Source organism: Chamaea fasciata, unplaced genomic scaffold (genome assembly GCF_029207755.1).
Source record: "Chamaea fasciata isolate MVZ Bird 193981 ecotype frontalis unplaced genomic scaffold, bChaFas1.0.hap1 SCAF_2, whole genome shotgun sequence".
Classification (NCBI taxonomy): Eukaryota; Metazoa; Chordata; class Aves; order Passeriformes; family Sylviidae; genus Chamaea; species Chamaea fasciata.
The window spans coordinates 116,174,898-116,199,205 of NW_027094087.1; the positions used below are offsets into that span (position 1 = coordinate 116,174,898).

General features: G+C 52.4%; 1 protein-coding gene across 2 annotated transcripts; it reads right to left on the reverse strand.

Moving 5' to 3' along the window:
* Window positions 1–580: 580 nt before the first annotated feature.
* IFNGR2 (interferon gamma receptor 2) lies at window positions 581–17,516 on the reverse strand. 2 transcript variants are annotated; one of them, XM_066177214.1, is made up of 7 exons: window positions 17,292–17,516; window positions 12,436–12,562; window positions 11,105–11,280; window positions 8,221–8,369; window positions 6,484–6,637; window positions 5,668–5,822; window positions 581–2,250 (listed from the first exon to the last, which is right to left on the reverse strand). In XM_066177214.1, exons 1-7 carry the CDS (start codon window positions 17,401–17,403, stop codon window positions 2,113–2,115), a joined length of 1,011 nt encoding a protein of 336 aa, XP_066033311.1. In that variant the 5' UTR covers window positions 17,404–17,516; the 3' UTR covers window positions 581–2,112. The 2 variants fall into 2 exon arrangements, with proteins under 2 accessions (XP_066033311.1, XP_066033312.1); XM_066177215.1 differs by lacking the exon at window positions 17,292–17,516 and adding an exon at window positions 16,104–16,172.
* Window positions 17,517–24,308: the final 6,792 nt, after the last annotated feature.

Consider the following 24,308-nt stretch of genomic DNA (forward strand, 5'->3'; position numbering starts at 1 on the left):
TACAGCTTCCCCATATCAAAGCTGCCGCCTCAGTGGGGGCAGAGAGCCGAGAACTGCCGTGCTGGAGACCGGGAACTGTTTGTCACCTGCTCCAGGTGGGAATTGCTGCCGGTTCTGGAGCTGCCCTTGTGCCCTGGCTGGAGTAACCCCATCCCACAGGAGCTCACCTGCTCGGAGTTCCCCAAAGCTGCGCTGAAAGTGAATTCAGGTGCTCAAAATAGTGAATTCACAGGAACTCCCCTTTGCACAAGGCTTGCGCCACACAAAGCCAGGCTTTGGCCTCGGGCCTGTCAGGTTTCTTGCCCAGGAGCTTGGGAAATTAATCCCAGTGCCAGGATCTTGTACCTGGACTTGGAGCTTGAACATGCAAGCCGGGCTGGGAGAGCTGGGGGCGCTCCCCTGGAGAGGAGAAGCTCCAGGGAGAGCTCCGAGCCCCTGGCAGGGCCTGAAGGGGCTCCAGGAAAGCTGCAGAGGGACTGGGGACAAGGGATGGAGGGACAGGAAGGGCTCAGTCACAACAACCCTGGAGTTACTCCCAGCAAATGCTTTTTAATTGTGTAGAAATATTGAACAACACAAGTTGCAGTGCAGGGTTTATTCAGGAATACATGCAGGCGTTCCCAGGGAGGGGGTTTAACCTTATTTCTGTCCTCTGGGTGAGTTGGGTTGTTCCAAACTCTTTGTTTGGTCGGTCTGTGAGCTGTGGCTCCCCCTCTGTGCCCAGCCCAACCTCAGAGTTGCGGTGATGAAAGCAGACCTGGTGCTGACGTGACAATTCCCACAGGAGTCCGGCTTTCCTGAAGCTCCCTGCGGCAGCAGCCTGACTAATCCCAAGGGATTAGATCTGGTCTACCAGGAACCTGATGGAGCTTTTGGCAGCTGCTGGCCTGGGCTCTTCCTGGAAAGGCTGAGACAGCTCAGACACCTCAGCTCTGCCAGGCACCTCAGACAAATAAACACATTCCTTATTGGTTTTTAAACAATTTGTATCAAATCCAGGAAAAAAAAAATCAAATAACTCCATTTTTTTTTTAGCCCAGAAGAGGTTCTCTTGTTCTTTGTGCTTTATTAGACACTCCAGACCCCAGGGGGGGGTGGGTGGTTTAACTTGGGCTCTCCTGCTTTAAGGCACTAAACCCAGAACCTTCAGTCAGCTCCTCTTCTGCTGGTGGGCAGCGAGAGCTTTTAGTGTCTGACAGCGACTGATGGACGCTGTAAAAACCGGGAGCAGCAAAATTCCTCGGTGGCGTGCAGGGCCCTTGGCCTGGCTGCAGGAGCACGTTAATGCTTCCAGGAGGCTGGGAGGAGGCAGATCCGAGCAAACCTCTCCGGGAGGGGCTCTTGGCACAGCTTCATCCCGAGGAAAGTGCTCGCCAGTTCCTTCTCAGTTTGTCCCGCACTTGAAACGATCCAGGAAGGCGGCCTGGGGTGGGTAGAACGGGAGTATTATTGCCAGGACAGGAAGGAACCCAGGAGACGTGGAACCCGCGCCGCAGCTCCGCAGTCCCCGAAAAATCCCAGGCTATCAATAAAGTGCAGTTATTCCTCCAGGCTGGGCTGGGAATTTACCCCCTGGATCCACCTGGCTTCAGGCAGTTTAGTGTTCCTTTCCTCTCCTTTCCCTTCCATGCTCCCTCTTCACTGTGCTTTTGGCAGAGCAAGGACTGGGAGCTGGGCAGAGGCCCCTGGAGCGCCAGGGTCTGTGCTCAGGATTGTCCCATGATCCCAAATCCGTGGTCAGGAGTGTCCTCAGATCCCAAATCCGTGTTCAGGAGTGTCCTCAGATCCCAAATCCGTGCTCAGGATTGTTCTGCGATCCCAAATCCGTGTTCAGGAGTGTCCTCAGATCCCAAATCCACGTTCAGGATTGTCCTCAGATCCCAAATCCGTGTTCAGGAGTGTCCTGAGGTCCCAAATCCATGTTCAGGAGTGTCCTCAGATCCCAAATCTGTGTTCAGGAGTGTCCTGAGGTCCCAAATCCGTGTTCAGGAGTGTCCTGAGGTCCCAAATCCGTGTTCAGGATTCTCCCGAGGTCCCAAATCCATGTTCAGGATTCTCCTGCCAGCAGCCGCGGGCACTCCTGGGCCAGGTGACACTCACTGGGGTGGCCCCTCAGTGTGTCCCCTGTCCCTGCAGGTGCTGGCTGAAGGTTTCCTCCCCGTCCAGGTCACCTCCTTCCGCGACCACCAGAGCCTGGGGCTCCTCCTCGGCCGGGCTGTCCAGCTCCTCCAGGTCAGGCTCCCTCAGGAACTGGAAAAAAAACCCCACAAAACACCAGCTGAGAATTCCCAGAGGCGAGCAGATGCTCCAGCCCGGAGTCGTCAGCAGGAGCTGCGCCCTGCACAGCCCATCCTGGCTTTCCTTGAACCCTCACGGAACGAGGAGAATGTTAAACCCCCTCGTCGTCGTCGCTGTGGGGGAAAAGGAACAAATTATCCCTCCGATATCCCTGCAAGTGAATCAAAGCAGCCGCAGTTTTGGTTGGGGTTGTTGTGGGTTTTTTTTTTAAATAAATTTGGGCCAATCTTTAGGGACGAAGCAGTCTGTGATCTCGCAGCTGCAGAAGAGGATGGTAAAAAAATCAAAGGACGGTAAGAAATCAAATATGGTAAAAACATCCAATAAAGGTTGGTAAAAAATCAAATAAAGGATGGAAAAAATCGAGTAAAGGATGGATAAAAATCTAGTAAAGGATGGCAAAAAAATCGAATAAAGGATGGCAAAAAATCAAATATGGTAATAAATCAAATAAAGGATTGTAAAAAAATCAAGTAAAGGATGGTAAGAAATCAATAAAGGATGGTAAGAAATCAAATATGGTAAAAACATCCAATAAAGGTTGGTAAAAAATCAAATAAAGGATGGAAAAAAATCAAGTAAAGGATGGATAAAAATCTAGTAAAGGATGGCAAAAAAAATCAAATAAAGGATGGCAAAAAATCAAATATGGTAATAAATCAAATAAAGGATGGTAAAAAAATCAAGTAAAGGATGGTAATAAATCAAATAAAGGATGGTAAAAAATCAAATATGGTAAAAAATCTAGTAAAGGATATTAAAAACATCAAATAAAGGATGGTAATAAATCAAATAAAGGATGGTAATAAATCAAAGGATGGTAAAAACATCAAATAAAGGATGGTAATAAATCAAAGGATGGTAATAAATCAAATAAAGGATGGCAATCAAGGCAGTTTTTTAGAAAAAATTATTTTTAAACTATTTTAATACCCTTTACAAGGACTTTCTTACTCTTGTATTACCCTGTACAAGGATTTATTATTATTAATATTATTATTATTATTTTCATACCCTGTACAAGGAATATTTTACACGTACAGCGAAATGTTCTGTCCAAGTAAAATACAGAATTAAACAAATGAAACAAATCAAACAATTGAACAAATTTAATTGTTTGATAATTAAAACAACTCTTATTGTTTTCATAGCCTGTACAATGATGATGTTATTATTATTAATACCCTGTACAAGGATCATTTTACTATATTAATACGCTGAACAAAGATGTTTTAATTATTTTCACACCCTGTACAAGGATTTTTTAAATGATAATTATTTTAATCTCCTATACACAGATTTTTTTTTACTATTTCAATACCCTATACAAGGATATTTTCCTATTTTAACATATTGACAAGGATTTTTTTACTCTTTTAACAGCCTGCACAATTGGTTTTTTAATTCTTTTAAAACCTTGTACAATGATTTTTTAGTTCTTTTATTACCCTACACACTCTTTTTATTCCTTAATAGCCTGTAGAAGGATTTTTATTAATATTATTATTTTTAATACCCTGCACAAGGATTTTTTTACAATATTAATACCCTGTACAAAGATGTTTTTTATTATTATTTTAATACCCTGTACGAGGATATTTTACTATTTTAATATACTTACATGGATTTTTTACTCTTAATACCCTGCACAATTATTTATTCATTATATGAATATCTTCTACAAGGAGTTTTTAATTATTTTAATACCCTAAACAAATTTTTTTTACTGTTTTAATACCCTGCACGTGGAATTTTTTTTACTATTTTAATACTCTGTACAAGGATTTTTTTTTTAACTGTCTTAATACCCTGTACAAAGATATTTTCCTATTTAATATAATTACAGGGATTTTTTTTACTCTTTTAATCACCGTACAAGGATTTTTTTCATTATTTTAATACTCTGCACAAGGATTTTATTTTTTTTTTACTATTTTAATACCCCGCACAGGGATATTTTCCTATTTAATATAATTACAGGGAAAATTTTCTTTTTTTTTACCTTTTAAATTTTAAAATTTAAATTTTTTTACCTTTTAAATTTTAAAAATATTTTAATACCTTGTACAAGGATTTTTTTTTTTACCATTTTAATACCCTGCACAAGGATATTTTCCTATTTAATATAATTCCAGGGAATTCATATAATCCCAGGGAATTTTTTTTAATCATTGCACAAGGATTTTTTTCATTATTTCACTACCCTGCAGGAGGATTTTTTTTTTCATTATTTTACTATTTAAGATATTTTCCTATTTAATATAATTCCAAGGAATTCATATAATCCCAGGGAATTTTTTTTAATCATTGCACAAGAATTTTTTTTTCATTATTTCACTACCCTGCAGGAGGATTTTTTTTTACTATTTAAGATATTTTCCTATTTAATATAATTCCAAGGAATTCATACAATCCCAGGGAATATTTTTTAATCACTGCACAAGGATTTTTTTCACTATTTCACTACCCTGCAGGAGGATTTTTTCCCCATTTTACCAGAGTGCACGTGGATTATTTTTCCCCTACATGAGCCGCACTCCACTTGCCAAGTGACCCCGATGAAATTCCAGCCGAGGCAGCACAAAGACAGAAAATTATTTCCTTTGGATTCCTTCACCCCGTGGCTACACAAAAAAAAACCCCACAGGACTGCCACAGAGACAGAATATTCACCTCCACGAGCTGCACACAAATAAAAGCTTGGAAAAAAAAAAAACCCAAAAAACCCCAGAATTTGATGGTGAAGAAGAACAACTCAATCCAAGCTTTGCTTGAGGGCTGCTCCTTGTGCGAGGATAAAAAGAGGAAGAAGAGCGGGACTGAGAGCACGAGGTTCAGCCCAGAAATGTCTGAGCTACCGGCAGGAAAACGCCCCAAGGGCGACTTCTGCATCCGAGTCCTGCCTAAGAAAAAAGAAATAAAACCAGAGGAAAGGCCCGGGAACATCCCCTTGAGCTCACCCCGCGGCCTCAAAACGATCACAGCTCGTAAATAAATGAAAACCAATCTGAACTCGCTTCGGCAGACGCTCTCCCTGGCCCCAGCCGGTGTTTCACAAAACCTCTTTGCCCCCAGCGAAGGCGCAGCTGGAGAGGAGCAAAGAAAGAGGAACAGGAGCCAGGCCCAGCCGCGGTTGGGTTTTCCAGGGTCGTGTCCCAGGGCACAGGAAAAACCCTTCAGCTCGGCAAAACAGGAAAGAAGTGGGAGATGACGATCAAAAAAACAACAACAAAAAAAAACCCCAAAAAAAAAAAAAAGGCACATTTTGAGACATCACTTGTTTATTTCTGTTCGGCTACGGCTGCCGGCGGTGACGCCTCCCCTCGAGTCTCCCTTGCGCGGCAGAAACCCCCAAAGGTCCCCACGTACCTCCTCGAAGTGCGATGGGATCTGCAGCGGCGGCTGAGCCAAGTGTTTGATTTTCTGCTGGTGTTTCCACAGGAGCAGCAAAGCCAGCGCCACCAGATTCACGCACAACAGCCCCAAGAGGAACAGGGGGATGATGTACTCAGCTCGGGCTGCCTCTGGGAAAAGAAGGGGGAAAAAGAAAAAAACCAATCCAAATTCGCGTGGCAGGTTTGTATTCATGGAACCATGGGATGGTTTGGGTTGGAAGGACCTCAAATCCCACCCAGTGCCACCCCTGGATGGGCAGGGACACCTCCCACTGTCCCCAGTGTCCAGCCTGGCCTCGGGCACTGCCAGGGATCCAGGGGCAGCCACAGCTGCTCTGGGAATTCCATCCCCACCCTGCCGGGGAACAATTCCTGATTCCCAAGATCCCATCAGATCCTACTTTGAAGCCATTCCCTGTGTCCTGTCCCTCCATCCCTTGTCCCCAGTCCCTCTCCAGCTCTCCTGGAGCCCCTTCAGGCCCTGCCAGGGGCTCGGAGCTCTCCCTGGAGCACCCCCAGCTCTCCCAGCCCGGCTCCAGAGGGGTTTGACCCCCGGGATCAGCTCCGTTATCCCATTTCACAGCAGGATTATGAAGGAAAAAGGAGAAGGAACCACACAGAGCCTCCGTCCCTGGCCGAAAATTCCCGATTCTTTCGGCACCGCTTCCAAGTGTGAGCTCCCCACGGCGCTCTCAGCACTCCTGACAGACTGGGACAGGCTCAGGTGCTCCAGGACTGCTGCCCCAGCCCATCCCAGTCCCCACAAAATCCCATTCCCATTATTCCATACCACTGAGGGCAGTCCTGTGACACTCTGGGGCGCTTTGCTCCCCTCGTAGCAAGTGACCTGAGTAGATCTTCAACTGCACTTGAACGCTGAAGCAATAGAGTGTTGATTCCTTCAGCTTTCCAATCTGGAATAGTGTCTTGCTTTCATTCACCTTCTGTTGAAAAGACACACAACAACAAATAAACAAGAAAAGGTGTCAGTGTAAAAAAAAAAACCCGACTGCTTTTCCACACAAATATCCCTCCCTCATTTCAGTTCCTCCTTCCAGAAGCCCACATTTTATTGTTTTTCCTCACTCAGCTTTCCCAAGTACCAGGGGCAATGGAATATTTCAGGTTTTTTTTCCTGGGAGTTTTGCTGCAGCTCCTGCAGGGAGCCAAAGGCAGGGAAGGGGGAGGGCAGAACGAAACCGCAGCGACTCCTTTGCCGGCTCTCAGCTGAAGGTGTTTGTGTGAGAAAAACACACCTTGCTGCCAGGCAGGAAGGAAGTGGAGGCGACTTACCCAAGACTTTGAAGCACAAGGAGATTTTAAATACTTTATTTTTTTCGCTTCCGTTTTTCAAACGTTTGACTGGAGACTGACGTCATTTAGAAGCCTCTTCCTCTTTCTTTTTTATTTTGTGGTTTGTTTTTTCCTTTTTAAGCCTGACTTAATCTCTCCCCTGCACCTCTGGCCTGTCCAAGCACAATTCCCAAGCTCCAGGCAGCAGCAGGGGCACAGGATGATCCCAAAAGCTCTGAGCTGTTGGAACCCCAGGCACGGAGAATTCCAGACTCTCTGCGCTGGCAGGCACCGAGCCCCAGGCAAACACTGCATCGCACCTGAGGCCGTGGAAAAGGCTCCCAAAATGGAGTGACAGCTCTGGGATTGTGGCTGTGGGGTTTGGATAGAAGGGTGTGATAGCACAGGGTGGGAAACTCAGAGCTGGAGGGTTTAGAATACAGTAATATGGAGAGAAAGCAGGAGGGAGGGTTTAGGGCAGAGGCTGAGTCCTTCTTTTCCACCTTCTTCTCCATGCTCTGGGTGGGGGTTTGGAACTGGGTAGAAAAGTCCCCACTGCGGGCCAGGGGGGGTTGGTTATTGGGTTAAAAGTCAAAATCATTTAGCTGTCATTTCATGATTGAACAGTTTATCCTTAAAAGGCCTTGGAGAGAGAGAGATGGGGCCATTTTTAGTTTGTTATCTTGAAGTGCTGTAGAACTCACAGCTTGTGAGACTGTATTATAAATAAGAATTAATAAACATCTGACCAAGAAATCCTGCCTGGGTGATCTAATCCCCGTGCTCAGGATGAAGAGCTCATCCCAGCGTGTTCCTGCCAGCTGCTCCTCTCCCTGCCCTGGGGTCAGGCACTGCAAGCCCCAGCAGCTGCTCCTGCAGCTCCCAGCGCAGGAAAGGAGCAGGGAGATTCCAGAGCTCTCCAAACGGCCCGAGGAAAACCATAAAATCAAAAGTCACCTTTGGCACCAATTCCAAGCAGGGAGATTCCGGACTTTTCCAAACGGCCCGAGAAAACTCCGGAATCCAAAGCCACCTTTGGCACCAGCTCTCTCCCCAGATCTGCAGGGGGGTTTAATCCTTTCCACGCAGAGGGAAAGGAGTTCCCAGGTTTGGCAGGGGCAGCAGTCTCCGTGCCAAGGGCAGAAGGCTTTTCCCAGAGCACACAGAATTCCCGCCCCCCTGCCTCCCACCCCTGAGCCCCCAGGCCAGGGAACAGAGCAGAGAGAATCCTTACTGTGACTGTGGCACTGGTGGTGTTCTCCCAGTAGGACACGAGGTACTGCAGGGGGTCCCCGGGCTCGGGGGTGAAGGGGGGGCTGAGGCTGATGAGCAGAGAGTCAGGGCTGGCACTCACACTGTTCACTCTGGGGGGGCCCAGAGTGGCTGGAAGCAAAGAGAGAGAGAGGGAGAGCCTGGGGGGCACGGCTGGCTGCAGCCCCACACAATCCCCAAATCCCCGAGGCTGGAAAAGCCCTCCCAGAACATCAGATCCCAGCTGTGCCCACCCTGTCCCCAGCCCGGAGCTCTGAGTGCCACCTCCAGGTGACACCTGCAGGGACGGGCACTCCAAAGCTCCCTGGGCAGCCCCTGCCAAGGCCTGAGCACCCTTTCCATGGGGAAATTCCTGCTGCTGGCCAAGCTGAGCCTCCCCTGGGCCAGCCTGAGGCCGTTCCCTCTCCTCCTGTCCCTGTTCCCTGGGAGCAGAGCCCGACCCCCCGGCTGTCCCCTCCTGGCAGGGACTTGTGCAGAGCCACCAGGTCCCCCCTGAGCCTCCTTTTCTCCAGGCTCAGCCCCTTGCCCAGCTCCCTCAGCCCCTCCTGGGGCTCCAGCCCCTTCCCCAGCTCCCTGCCCTGCCCTGGACACTCTCAGCAAACATCCCAAACATCCACAGCTTTCGCTCAAGAAGGGGAAAGCATTTCCTCATCTCCTTCATGCAGTTACAATATTTGCTTAACTTTTCCTGGAAATTCAGTAAATATTAACCAATAGTTAACGCTCCGAAGTGTCTCGGTGTGTCGACAGTTCCTGGCCATAAAATCATCACCTTTTCTTTTCCTTTGAGCAGCCTGCCACACCTTCCATGTTCCCCCCAAACCCCACCGCTGGCCCTTAGATGGGAAGGGGAACAAGGAGTTTTCCCCTCCTTGCTCTGACGTCTCCACGTGCCCATGAGGAGAAGCACGGTGACCTCCTTTTGTGAAGAGCTCCGAGGTGTAAACCATGAAAAACACCAAGAGAGTGCTGTCAGAGGTTCTCATTAACAGTAAAAAGCACTCCAGTCCCTCACTGCGCCTCCAGTCCCGGGACTGATCCCAGCACTGAAGGAGGAGCCATGGGGTTGGTTTTGGGGAATGGATCTCCAGGGCAGTGACACAAGAACGAGCCCAGAATGTTGCTCCTCTGCTTCGTCCCACATTCCCGACAGCTCGGTGCTGGCCCAGCCTCCTGAGGACCCCACCGCCACTCCTGCACCACAGGCTGTGCGTGAGCCAGTGCCCAGTGCAGGGTGCAGGCATTTCCTCCCTCGGCTGCCAGAGAAAATCCAGATTTACAACCAGGGGGAGTACCGGACTCCGAGCCTGGACTATGAGTGATGTCTGGGAGACCAGGGACTGAGGAGTCCATAAATCCCTTCCTCTGCTTAGCTCCCACTTCAAGGGACTTTTTAATCTGAATACTGACTTTTGGTTTTTGTTTTTTTTTTTTCTAATTCTAAAGCCAAGCCCAGCAAGGCAAAGAGCAGATCTTAGAACAGCAGCACCACAGAAGCTGCAGCTGCCCCCGGATCCCTGGCAGTGCCCAAGGCCAGCTTGGACACTGGGGACAGTGGGAGGTGTCCCTGCCGTGGCAGGGGTGGCACTGGGTGAGCTCTGAGGTCCCTCCCAACCCATTCTGTGATTTAAACTGTGGCCTTGACACTTCTACACTGTGGTGTAAACAATTTATGTTTATCTGAACAAATTATATTTCTCTGAACCATTTATACCTGTGTACACCCTCTGATTTTTTCTTAATCAGGCTTATCCCCACATTTATTTGGTTAATCAGGCTGCCAACATTCGAAGCCAGTCACAAACCGGTTTTGGCCACAGCTTTCTCCAATCAGTGCAAAACCAGCACAACGCCTATCAGGACAATTTCTACTCCTCAGGACAATTGGTGTTTCTCAGAAAAGGGATCTGCCCAGCACAGGGAGGTGGCTTTGCCTCAGCCTGCCACAAAGCCCAGAGTCTGTGTGTGTGCGTGGGCAGAGCTGAGTGGGGCAATGGGAACATGGAAAACCCTCCAGCACTGAACACTGCGGCCCTTTGAAGGCTCAGCCACCCCAGGGGTTTCTCTGGTGTCACCTGAGAGGGCACAGCAGAACCAAGCCCTGGGGAGAACTTTGTGGATGGATGTCTTGGGTTTAATGTAAGAAATATTCTATTTCTATCTGTTCAAACCAGCTGGGGCCGTGTCCTTTATCCCTTCCAGGCCCCATCCTCCCTCCAGGGGATATCTGCTGTCCATGGGCCATCCAGGCTCACTGCAGGGCTGACACAATCCCATCATCCCACGGGGAGAGGCTCCACCCAGGGGGAGGAGCCCAGCATTCCCGCCTGGATCAAAGCTGGCATTCAGAACAGCAGCATAGCCTGTGTGCACTGGATTCCCAGAGGAAAACCAGACCCATCTCAGCACCACTGGAGCCTTCTCCAGGATCATCCCTGCTCCAGCAGAACCACAGCGGGCACTGCAGGAGGATTTATCTGGGCTGACACCAACACCTTCACCAACAGGGGGTCAGCTCGTGTCCTGACTCCATCAGTGGCTCTAGTTTTTGTTGTTGTTTTTTTTTTTCTTGTTCGTTTTGCTCGTTTTGTTTTTTCTTTGTACTACTGCCTTTGTATTTTTAACATTCCTGGTAAAGAGCTGTCGCTCCCATTCCCACATCTTTGCCTGGAAGCCCCTTAATTTCAAAATGATACCAATTCACAGGGAAGGGGTTTACACTCCCCACGCCAAGGGAAGCTCCCGTCTTTCCAAACCGAGACAACCCAACAGCTCAACCCTCTCGCACACCAGAGCCCGACAAGGGGAACCTTTTCCCCCCAGAAACCCTCCCCAGGAGCACTCACTGTTTTTGTCCACCACGAAGGGAGGGGTGTGCACCCAGGGCGAGGTGAGGGCCCCCAGCTCGGCCCTGAGGCGCAGCAGGATGGTCCAGCGCCGCCTGCTCATCTCGGGGGGGAACCCACACTGGGTCAGCGGGGTCTGGGCACAGCCCATCCCGCTCCACTCCTCGTAGAAGCCTCTGCGGGGCACAGCAAACACGATTAACCGCGGGCAGGGCACGGCAATGCTCCCCTCCCACCCGGCTCTGGGGAGAACACAACGTGTCACGCAGCCGGGCCTCCACGGACGTTCATGGGTAAAAAAATACGGGATTTCGGGAGCAGCTTTTGGTGGTTTTGTCAAAGCAGGAAAACAGCTTGCCCTGAGAACACACAGAAGAGTGGCTATTTAGCTTGGCTGTTAGGCAGTTGCTAAGTTGAAGTCGTACAGGTGAGAGGTGTAATCCTAAAACTCAGCAAAGCGGGACCCCGGTGTTTGTCAAATATTGACAAAGCAGAACTTTGGGATTTAAATCAAGCTCCTCATCTTTGGCAAGAGCAAAGTGACCTGGGAAACAGCCAAACGTCCACTGTGCCTGCCCAGAAGCGAAGATCAGCCTGAGGAAGAGGTCAGCCTTCCTCCCAAGACCCCAAACCACACCCACCAGGAGGGGCGGGAGTTAATTAGAAGTGAGAAAAGGTGGGGAATGGGCAGGTGAGGAGGTGTGGGTTAGTGGGACCAATGCGGATTTAAATTTGGGAGGTGTGGGTTTGTGGGACCAAGGTGGATTTAAACCTGGCAGGTGTGGGTTTGTGGGACCAAGGTGGATTTAAATTTGGGAGGTGTGGGTTAGTGGGACCAATGTGGATTTAAATTTGGGAGGTGTGGGTTTGTGGGATCAATGTGGATTTAAACCTGGACCTTGTCTTGACCAGGTCTGCACGATTTGGAGGAGAGATTCCCCCCGTGTGCCCCAGCTGGAAATAAAACACAGCTGCTTTACAATTTTCTAATTGAAAAATCCTTATTCTGCGCTTCAACCCCAGGGCCCTCCCGGCTCCTCCAGCCCTGTGGGATCTGGGGAAAATTAAACTGGCCAGAGAGAATCAGGAAAGGCTAAAATTCCTCAGAGAACTGTGCAACATTCCTGGGTGTCCTCAGAGCTTCCCTCTCAGAGGACACAGCACGGGCCAAGGGCCTGCCACTCACCAGAAGCTGCCCTTGGAGATACATAAAAACATCCGTGATAAAAAACATTCTTTCACTGCTCCTTTCCAGGCTTTCTGGGGTTTTTAAAGCCAGTTTTTAGCCCGGATTAGAAGACAATGAGCTGGGTTTGGAGCTATTGACTCACGTTCTGTACTGGGCTGTGTATAACACAGAGCCATTCTCCACTGGAACAGGAGACCACCTCAGCGAACTCTGGAAGTTGTAGGAGTAAATCTCCACATTTGTTGGTGCCGGCAAACGGGGAGAAGTTTCTAAAGGAAGCAGAGGAATGAAAAAAGAATTATTGAAACGTTCCAGTGCACAGAAACCAAACCTCGGTCTCCAAATCCCACCACCATATATTAAATTTTCACTGCTTTGCGGGTAAAACCACTTCCCCTCCTTCTCCTTCTGTTTCCAGGAGCCCGGGCACAGGGTGCCCAGAGCAGCTGTGGCTGCCCCTGGATCCCTGGCAGTGCCCGAGGCCAGGCTGGACACTGGGGACAGTGGGAGGTGTCCCTGCCCATCCAGGGGTGGCACTGGCTGGGATTTGAGGTCCCTTCTAACCCCAACCAGCGTGGCATTCTCTGTGTCCATGAATTCCAGCTCCCTGGTTTTATTCATTCCATAAAGAACATAAAGCCAAAAGTACCAGCAAAAAAAAAAAAACCCCATAAATCACACCCAGTCAGCCATAAATGAAGGTCCCAGAATCTCCAGGGCTGGAGGAGCTCCTCAGGATCACCCAGCGCCACCCCAGCATCACCCAAAGCCTGTCCCCAAGGGCCACCTCCACACTCCTCTGGGACAATCCCAGTGACTCCAAACCTCCCTGGGCAGCTCACCCCAAGGCCTGACCACTCTGTGAGGGGAAAAAATGTTCCTAATTCCCGATCTGCCCCTCCCCTGGTGCGATTTGAGGCCATTTCCTCTCCTCCTGTCCCTGCCCCTCCCGGCAGGGAGTTGTGGGGTCCCCCCTGAGGATCCTTTTCTCCAGGCTCAGCCCCTTTCCCAGCTCCCTCAGCTGCTCCTCAAAGGACATTCCTCTTTTCTGGAAGTTTTTCCAGCCCTTCCAAGGTTTTCCAGCCCCTTCTCCCAGGTGATCCCAGCGGCGGATGTGTTTCAATCACCTGCAGCTCACATTTGCCCCCCCTGTACAAACCCCGAGCACGTTCTCCCACCCATCTGCCTCCTGCCAGCCCTGAGAACGCTGAGGTGAAACCTGCCAGGAGCCGGCTGGGGAAAAAGGACAGGGAAAGGACAGGGAAGGGCAGGGAAAGGACAGGAAAGGGCAGGGAAAAGGCAGGGAAAGGGCAGGGAAAGGACAGGGAAAGGACAGGGAAAGGACAGGGAAAGGACAGGGAAAGGGCAGGGAAAGGACAGGGAAGGGCAGGGAAAGGACAGGGAAAGGACAGGGAAAGGACAGGGAAAGGGCAGGGAAAGGACAGGGAAGGGCAGGGAAAGGACAGGGAAAGGACAGGGAAAGGACAGGGAAGGGCAGGGAAAGGACAGGGAAAGGACAGGGAAAGGACAGGGAAGGGCAGGGAAAGGACAGGGAAGGGCAGGGAAAGGACAGGGAAGGGCAGGGAAAGGACAGGGAAAGGACAGGAAAGGACAGGGAAGGGCAGGGAAAGGACAGGGAAGGGCAGGGAAAGGACAGGGAATGGACAGGAAAGGACAGGGAAAGGACAGGGAAGGGCAGGGAAAGGACAGGGAAGGGCAGGGAAAGGACAGGGAAAGGACAGGGAAAGGGCAGGGAAAGGAGAGGGAAAGGACAGGGAAAGGACAGGGAAAGGACAGGGAAAGGACAGGGAAAGGACAGGGAAGGGACAGGGAAGGGACAGGAAAGGGCAGGGAAAGGACAGGGAAAGGACAGGAAAGGGCAGGGAAAGGACAGGAAAGGGCAGGGAAAGGACAGGGAAAGGACAGGGAAAGGACAGGGAAGGGACAGGAAAGGGGCAGGAAAAGAACAGGGAAAGGACAGAACAAGGACAAGAAAAGGACAAGAAAAGGACAGAACAGGGACAGGAACAGGAGAGCCCAGGCAGGAGGAAGATGAGGAAGCTGCTGGAGCTGGAGCAGGGCCCAGCCAGGGCAGGGAGGGCGGGCAGCCACGGCCCAGGCCAAGAGTCAGGAGGGAAACGGGGCCGGTGGGGAAGAAAAAAGGCTTGAGGAGAAGGGAGGGAGCAGCTGGAGGACAGGGAGGACCAGCAGAACCAAAACTCCCGCGGGACAAGGCCCAGGCTCCAAGCAGGACGGCTCCAGCAGCCCGGGCTGCTCCGGGATCTCCCCAGACACAGCCTGGAGCCTCCAGGGACCTGCCCAGCTGCCGGCCCAGCAGGGAGGAAGTTCTCCTTCCATGTGCTCTTCTGGAGTGAATCCCTCTCGCCATGAGAAGCAGGGAACGGTGTGCCTTGGAAGGGACTTTACAGATGTCCCAGTGCCACCTCCTGCCACGGCCAGGGACCGTGACAAAAGAGCCCACAGCACAACAGTTTGTTCTGCTCTGAAGAACAGAGTCTCCTAAGGCACTGATTTGTTCATTTTTTACACCAACGAGATCAGAAGATTGAGCACTTGAGTCAAATTCTGACCCGGGCTTCCCGGGGAATTTGGGGACGGGTTGAAAAGTTTCGAGGTTTGTTTTTTTTTGTTTTTTTTTGTTTTTTTTTTGTTTTTTTTTGGATTTCTACATCAAGTTTGAGGTTTTCTGATTTCTACGTCAAGTTGCACTAAACCCGAAGGCCAAAATACCAAATGCTGAGTGGAGCTCCAGCTTTCCAAGCAAAGCTGTGGCTGCCCCATCCCTGGAAGTGTCCAAGGCCAGGCTGGAGCAGCCTGGGACATGGGGAAGGTGTCCCTGCCCGTGGCAGCTCACAGTGTGACCTCAAACATCCCTCCAAACCCAAGGCAGTCTTCCTCTCGAAGCTTTAATCAGGCCTATTGTTAATTATTAATTATTAAATATTATATATTTTTTTAGGCTGAGCTCTAGCGCAGCGGTCTCAGGACACAAGTTCAGCTCTGCAAACCCGTGGCGGATTCCTCACAGCGCCCTAAACCACTCATCTCCAAAGGGTTTCTGAAGCTTCCTCTCAACGGGCGAGCAGTTTTCACTGTCCGTGCCCGGGATCCTCTCCGGCACTCTCGCCGCTGGTCTGCCACGTGGGGAGGTATCTCATCACACCATCTGTGCCCTCAGACCTCACGCCCAGCAGGCAGAGGAGCAACTCCCACCACATCTTCAAAGGGAGTAAAGATCCCAGAAGGACAGGGTCCGGTGGGATTTGGGGGCAGGAATTGTTCCCTGCCAGGGTGGGGATGGAATTCCCAGACTGGCTGTGGCTGCCCCTGGATCCCTGGCAGTGCCCCAGGCCAGGCTGGACACTGGGGACAGCGGGAGGTGTCCCTGCCCATCCAGGGGTGGCCCTGGTGGGATCTGAGGTCCCCCCAGCCCACTTCGAGCCCCCGTGACCGCGCCCTGGTTATTTTGCACTCAGAAACGAGTCATTTCCCCTGCCAAAAACCACTGCGGAGCTCCTCAAAGCGGCTCAGGGCTGCCACGAGGCTGCCACGAGGCTGAGGGGCCGCTTCCCCAAGGCTGAGGGAAATCCCAACCTCTGGCACATCCTTCCTTCCCTGCGCTCCCAGCCGCCGAAACCACAGACTCCGCGCCTGCCGCCCCGCAGGCGGCACGGCCTCCAAGAGCGAGAGGAACGCTTCCAGCCCGGCGCCCGCAGGCCCACGCAGCCACAGAGACCCCCAGCTCCCTCGGCCAGGGAAAGACACAGAGGCCCCATCTTTCCTTCCCACCTGGAACGGGGTTTTTCCACCGGGAAACCCGGGCGGCCTCCTTCCTTCGGGCCCGGAACCAGGGCTGGTGGTGTCAGAGCAGCGGCCTCAGCAGGCTCAGACTGGGGTTTTTGGTTTCCCTGCTGCGCAGGGACTTCCTGAAGCTTCACGGCAGCACTCGGAGCTTTCACACGGCGGAGTGTGAAGCCACAATCACAGCCAGTGAAAGCAGCTCGGCTTGCGTGACCCACCCGTGCCCGGCTCCTGCTGCTCCTCAGGGATCCCCGATCCCTTCCCCTGCAGCAGCCTCCCCCCCCAAGAAAAGTTCTGCTACGCTGGCAAAAACAACAACAAAAAAAAAGGGAATCCGTGGTTTGGGGGGGTTTGTGTGGACTTTTGCTGCTGCAGCGCTCCGAAGCGGATCATCCTGCTGTAACCCGGGATAGTGAAAGATTCTATCCAGGGCAGGGGGTGCAAAGACACCAGCTACAGGATCCTTCCCAATCCAGTCCCATCCATTCTGGGATTCCAAGAGCTGCCTGGGAGGGCCCAGGGGGTGAAACTGGGCAGCGCTGGCTGCAGGAGGGCCCGGCCCGGTTTGTCTCAGTCCAGCTGGCCTGGAACAACCAGAGAGCGCCACGGGGCTGGTCAGGCAGGCCCGGGCCACCACCGGGACACGGGGCACGCTGAACTCACGGAGGGCACAAGGGAGCACCACGCTCGGCGCGCACCCCATCCAACTGCGGGGCCGGTTCTGTTGGGAGGGATCTTAAATCTCATCCCACCCCACCCCTGGATGGGCAGGGACACCTCCCAGTGTCCCCAGTGTGCAGCCTGGCCTCGGGCACTGCCAGGGATCCAGGGGCAGACACAGCAAATATGGGAATTCCATCCCCACCCTGCCAGGGAACAATTCCTGATTCCCAAGATCCCATCAAGTCCTACTTTGAAGCCATTCCCTGTGTCCTGTCCCTCCATCCCTTGTCCCCAGTCCCTCTGCAGCTCTCCTGGAGCCCCTTCAGGCCCTGCCAGGGGCTCGGAGCTCTCCCTGGAGCTTCTCCTCTCCAGGAGAACACCCCCAGCTCTCCCAGCCCGGCCACCGAGACCGTGCCCGTGGCCACCGGAGCCTCAAAACACGCAGACGGCCAGAGCCTGGCAACACCCGGCCCCGCCGTGCCCCGAGCCCGCAGTCCCCGGCCCCGCACACACCTGTGCCCGCGGCCCGCGCCCATCCCGGCAGGAGCAGCAGCAGCAGCGGCAGCAGGAGCGGGAGCAGGAGCGGCAGGAGCGGCCGGCAGCGGAGCGGGGCCCGGCCCCGCATGGCCCCGCTCGGCCGCGGCTCCCCCCGAGCGAGGCCGCGCCGGGCCGGGCCGGGCCGGGCTGGGCTGGGGCGGCAGCACGGCTCCGACCCCGCACCGCCACCGCCGGCACCAGCGCTCCGCCCCGGCCACCGCTCCGTCACCGCCGCTGTCAGTCACCGCCGCTGTCACCGCCCCTGTCCCCGCCCCTGTCACCGCCCGGCCAGCGCTCCGTCACCGCCCGACCACCGCTCCGTCACCGCCGCTGTCAGTCACCGCCGCTGTCACCGCCCCTGTCCCCGCCCCTGTCACCGCCCGGCCAGCGCTCCGTCACCGCCCGACCACCGCTCCGTCACCGCCGCTGTCAGTCACCGCCGCTGTCACCGCCCCTGTCCCCGCCCCTGTCACCGCCCGGCCAGCGCTCCGTCACCGCCCGACCACCGCTCCGTCACCGCCGCTGTCAGTCACCGCCGCTGTCACCGCCCCTGTCCCCGCCCGACCACCGCTCCGTCACCGCCGCTGTCAGTCACCGCCGCTGTCCCCGCCGCTGTCCCCGCCCCGGGGCTGAGCCCGGCCGGCCGTGCAGGCTCCGCTGAGCCGTGGGCGTGCTGCGGTTCTCTGTGCCTTACCTGCTCCTTCTCTCCTGCCCCTGTCCTTGTCTCTGGCCCGGCTCCGGCCCCTTCCCCCGCTCCCTCTCCTGCTCCTCGTCCTGTCCGGGTAGCTGCCCCTGGCCTTCCTGCCCCGGCCTCCCTCCCCAGCCCGTATCCCTGTCCCTGTTCCTATCCCATCACCCCAATCCCTGTCCCTGTCCTTGTCCCTGTCTCTACCACGCCCTAGTCCCTGTCCCTGTGGTTGATGTGCGGATATCTCGGCCCGAGTTTCTCCGGCTGCACTGGGCACGGTAGCAGCCCCTGGGGACAGTGACACACACCTGCAGCCTTGGTGACACCGACACACACCTGCAGCCCGTGGTGACACTGACACACACCTACAGCCCGTGGTGACACTGACACACACCTGCAGCCTTGGTGACAGTGACACACACCTACAGCCCCTGGTGACACTGACACATCCCTGGTGACACTGACACACACCTGCAGCCCTTGGTGACACTGAGACCCACCTGCAGCCTTGGTGACACTGACCTGCAGCCTTGGTGACAGTGACACACACCTGCAGCCCTTGGTGACACTGACACACACCTACAGCCCGTGGTGACACCGGCACACACCTGCAGCCCGTGTTGACACTGACCTGCAGCCCGTGGTGACACTGACACACACCTGCAGCCCGTGTTGACACTGACCTGCAGCCCGTGGTGACACCGACACACACCTACAGCCCGTGGTGACACCGACACACACCTGCAGCCCGTGTTGACACTGACCTGCAGCCCGTGGTGACACTGACACACACCTACAGCCCTTGGTGACACTGACACACACCTGCAGCCTTGGTGACACCGACACACACCTGCAGCCCGTGGTGACACCGACACACACCTACAGCCCGTGGTGACACTGACACACACCTGCAGCCTTGGTGACACTGACCTGCAGCCCGTGGTGACACTAACACACACCTACAGCCCTTGGTGACACTGACACACACCTGCAGCCTTGGTGACACTGACACACACCTGCAGCCCGTGGTGACACTGACCTGCAGCCCGTGGTGACACTGACACATCCCTGGTGACACTGACACAACAACAGACAGGTGAGAGTCTCACAGCCTTTAACCCTGACACAAAGCGTGAACGCCAGGAAGGAGCTTAAAAATCCCTCTGAGCCTGTCTGCTGCCGGAACCCTGACCACTGAGAATTCCAGCCTTTGGAATTGACACGCACCAAGCCCCAGGCAAACACTGCATCGCACCTGAGCCGTGGAAAAGGCTCCCAAAATGGAGTGACAGCTCTGGGATTGTGGCTGTGGGGTTTGGATAGAAGGGTGTGATAGCACAGGGTGGGAAACTCAGAGCTGGAGGGTTTAGAATACAGTAATATGGAGAGAAAGCAGGATGGAGGGTTTAGGGCAGAGGCTGAGTCCTTCTTTTTCACCTTCTTCTCCATGCTCTGGGTGGGGGTTTGGAATGGGGTAGAAAAGTCCCCACTGCGGGCCAGGGGTGGTTGGTTATTGGGTTAAAAGTCAAAATCATTCAGGAGTAATAATTGGACAGTTTATCCTTAAAAGGCCTTGGAGAGTGACAGAGCCAGAGCCATTCCTCACTTTGTTAGCCAGAACTCAGTTTGTGAGACTGTATTATAAATAAGAATTAATAAACATCTGAGTCCAAGCATGAAATCCTTCTCTTGAGCGTTTATTCCCGACTCTGACAGAAAAGAAGATAAAGAAACAACACAGTCTGCTGCCACTCTGCCCGAGCTGCCCTGACCCTGCGGGGAAGGTGAAACCTCTCCCAAGGCTCTGCTGAGCCCGTCAGGCTCCGGAATTTCCCTGCAGCCTCACCCTGTACTGGGGAGAGATCCTTGAATCCCAGCCCCGGGGCTGGGCAGGAGCCCCGGGTGACTCAGGGAGGGGGACAGGCTGTGACACCCCCGCCCTTCTAAACGGGGACGTTAACCAGCAAAACAGAGCCTTCAGAGGGCTCTTTAGGCTGAGGGGCACCTCAATTAATGAGATTTTGGTTGGCGAAGTATGGGGTCTTTATCTTCTTTTCTTCTGTTAGAGCCGGGATTAAATGCTCCAGAGACGGTGTTCCTGTTTGGACTCAGAGGTTTGTAAACTCTTGTCTTTGTTACAGTCTCACAAGCTGTGAGTTCTGGCTGACAAGGTGGAAAACGGCTCTGCCTCTGTCTCTCTCCAAGGGCTTTTAAGGATAAACTGTCCAATTAACAAAGGACACCTGAATTATTTTGACTTTTAACCCAATAACCAACCCCCCCTGGCCCGCAGTGGGGACTTTTCTACCCCATTCCAAACCCCACCCAGAGCATGGAGAAGAAGGTGAAAAAGAAGGACTCAGCCTCTGCCCTAAACCCTCCATCCTGCTTTCTCTCCATATTCCTGTATTCTAAACCCTCCAGCTCTGAGTTTCCCACCCTGTGCTATCACACCCTTCTATCCAAACCCCACACCCACAATCCCAGAGCTGTCACTCCATTTTGGGAGCCTTTTCCACGGCCTCAGGTGCGATGCAGCGTTTGCCTGGGGCTCGGTGCCTGCCAGCACAGAGAGTCTGGAATTCTCCGCGTTCCAACAACGAAGGAGGCGTGGAGGAACTGGAAATTAAAGGAACTCGACTTGTGAGTGATGCAGTGGGGTTTCCCTCCTCCCTTCTGCTAAAGGACACCATTTGTTACAGAAATCCCAGAACTTGTCACGCCTGCTTGCCCTTTGCCAAACCGGAGGGGAAACTTGGGCAGGGTTTTGGTTTCGCCCCAGCTCCGTCTTATCTGGAGTTTCCTGATAAGTCAAAGCCCAAGAAATTTCTCTCCTGGGGTCCTGTCTGGTAGGAGGGAGGTCAGGGTGAGAAAGTGTTGATGGAAGATGTGGTTTCCACCATCAGTTGATGAGGAATGGTTTATTCAAACTGGGAGCTTAAGGAGAATGGGGAGAATGCAGAATAGAGGGATTTAATGAAGACAGAGGGAAGACAAACCTGGATTTAATGCAGCATCCAATCAAAAAGAAAACAAAATCAACAATCCAGGAAATCTGCGGAACCTACAGGAGTTCAGGGATAATTCTGTGTATTGGATTCCTTGTCTTTGAGCCGAGGGAGAGGGAAGCAAAGTCAGTGTCAAACCAGGGAGGGATAAACGGTCCCGTGGTTTTCCTGCAGCCAAATTTCTGTCACAGAATCTTGAAAAAAAACCAACTGAATCTACAAAAAGATAAAGAAGGTGCCCAAAAATAACAGAGAGAGAGAGAGAGGGGGGAAATGAATCCATTGGCAGACCCAGGGGCAGTTCCACAGCAGGCAGATCGGGATGTGAACGATTTTAGGACCACGATGGTCTGGGAGAGAAATCAGCCGCTGCCTTGTGTTCCTCAATTGTCCCTGTGCTCGTGTGAAGAAGCCCAGGTGACGCAGTCAGGAAACTGAAACGAGAAGGAAAAGCAAGAAGGATCCCCTGCCCTGTTGAAATTACACTTCAGAGAGCCTTAAACAAATTCCAGCCTTATTATACCAAAAGCTCTTCAAACTCTCACCTCGTTCCTTTGCCGCTCCCGGTGTTTGCTCCCGGGATTTTCAACCTTCCTCCTGGAGGAGAACCAGGATTGAGCCGTTTGATGGTGACATGAAAACAGTTCTTACAGAAAGCCCGCAGGGGTCTGGCCAGCTGCAAACCCTCCCACTGCACACTTTGCTGTGGTGCCTCTGCTGATGTTTTTGGGGTGGTCTGGACCCTCATGTGGCAGCTGGGGCCTCTTGGGGGTAGATGGAAAATGATTGGGATGTGTAAAGGGGCATCTCCGGATAAATATTTAGGTCTCAATTTCCAGTCCTGCCCTGCCCTGGGTCCTGTCCCTCCATCCTTTGTCCCCAGTCCCTCTCCTGGAGCCTCTTTAGGCCCTGGAAGGTGCCACACTCAAGGTCCAGGTAAAGAGGGTTAAGGAAATTATGTCACCCCTGAAAGGGAGAGGTCACAAAGAGATCAGGAAGGAAAAAAAAGAAAACAACTCCTCCCTGCCTGGGTTGTGTGGGATGTTGTGTGTCCCGAGCTAGAGCAGGATTTTGGGTTTGCTGGTGAATTCAGAGCTGGGCCCGTTGTGCGTGCGCATTTCACCGCATTGTCAGGCTTAAAGTGAAAAAAACCAAAAACTCAAAAAGGGATTAGTGATTCACTTACAGTAAATCTGTGATGAAATCGAGACAGAGGAAGCGCAGTCGGGCAGTGCCTGATCAGAGCAGAGCCAACAGAGATCTGCTTCTGTGGAGACATAAACAGCCTGTCCTGGCAGGAATCAGCTTGTCTGCCTGGTCAGCTTTTCTGGGAAAAGCCTTGTCTCGGGGAATGAGATTCATCCTTAATTTGGGGTGTCTGGGCATGACGCTGAGAGCGGTCAAGAGCTGCAAGAACAAAAAGATCCCGGTGGCCAAAGGGAGTCGGTTCTCTAATGGTGACATTTAGGGAGAATCCCAAATTGGATTGGGTTTGGAGGGACCTTAAATCCCACCCCGTGCCACCCCTGCCACGGCAGGGACACCTCCCACTGTCCCCAGTGTCCAGCCTGGCCTTGGGCACTGCCAGGGATCCAGGGGCAGCCACAGCTGTGCCAGGGCCTGCCCGCCCTGCCAGGGAAATTCCTTCCAATATTCCGTCTAATCCTGCCCTCCTGCAGTTTCAGGCCACTGTCCCCTGTCCTGTCACTTTCTGCCCATATAAAAAGTCTCTCTCCATCCTTTTAACCCCTGCAGGCCCTGCCAGGGGCTCGGAGCTCTCCCTGGAGCTTCTCCTCTCCAGGGGAGCAGCCCCAGCTCTCCCAGCCCGGCTCCAGCGGCTCCTGTGGACGAGGATCCCCGGTGGATCAGTTCTTGGTGGGGGAGTTTTCCAGGCAACGTGTAGGAAATGGGAACAGGAATTTTAGGAGCGCACCCTAAGGCACCTTCCGTGCCTGAACGCTGGGTCTGGTAGCAGCAAACTCAGCCCCAGGGTCACCCAACCCCTGTCCCCAAGGGCCACGTGCAGACCCCTCTGGGACCCTCCCAGTGACAGGGACTCCACCAGACTCGTGACCTGAAATCGGGGTTTTAATTTGGGCGTTTTTAATCGGAGCCATTCACTGTATTTACGTCTGAGTGAAGTCGTATTTTCCTGTTCTGTCAGCGTCAAGGTTGATTTCTGTATGGCTCAGTTCGGGTTAAGCGTTGCTCAGCTAAATTGTGTTGTTCTAAGTTCTGTTAAGTTCGGGCCCTGTTAAGTTTAGGTTACTTTTAAATCTTGCTAAGTTTAAGCTTTATAAAGTTCAGATGATGTTAAATCATTATTATATCCTATTTAAGGTTTTCTTGCATGTAAGCTTTATTAGATCCATTCAGTGTAAAAATTCTGTCATATAATTTAAAATCCTTTCTGCCAAAATTTATTCCTATCGCTTTCCGGTGTTGTTGGATTTTAAAGCCGCCCTAAGTTTTGTTAAAACACGCTCATCTAACTTGCAGAGTCTGGTTCTTTTCCTCTCAGATTGAAGACAGCTTCGACTGAAACAGCTGTGACAAAACGCTGGTAAAGAAAAAAACCGACCCGTTCGTTTGTCAGAAGGTTTGTTTGTCTCTGCCCCGTGAGAAAGGGAGGGGATGAGGGGAAGGTGGGCACGGCAGGGATGGGAAAAAGCCTCGGGGAGGTCACCGGGGGCCTCGAGGAAAACCCCGAGAGCCGAAAAGGGCAGTTTGCTGGGAAGGAGTGGAAGGAGAGTTCCTGTGACTCACTGGAGGAACTCGGCAGTGGTGAGAGGAGGGGAACGCTCCTGCTCTTATAAACAAGGCCAGATGTGGTCGGGGAGGCAGGCAGGGCGAAAGAGATTCTCCAGGGAAAGGAAGAGCTTCTCCAGGGAAAAAAAGAGATTTCCCAAGGGAAAGGAAGAGATTTTCCAGGAGAAGGAAGAGATTTTCCAGGAGAAAGAAGAGATTTTCCAGGGGAAGGAAGAAGAGATTTTCCAGGGGAAAAAAGGAGATTTTCCAGAGGGAGGATGAGATTTTCCAGGGGAAAAAAGAAGAGATTTTCCAGGGGAAAGAAAAAATTCTCCAGGGAAAAGAAGAGATTCTCCAGGGGAAGGAAGAGATTTTCCAGGGGAAAAAAAAGAGATTTTCCAGAGGGAGGATGAGATTTTCCAGGGGAAAAGATGAGATTTTCCAGGGGAAAGAAGAGATTCTCCACGGAAAGGAAGAGATTTTCCAGGGGAAAGAAAAAATTCTCCAGGGAAAAGAAGAGATTTTCCAGGAGAAGGAAGAAGAGATTTT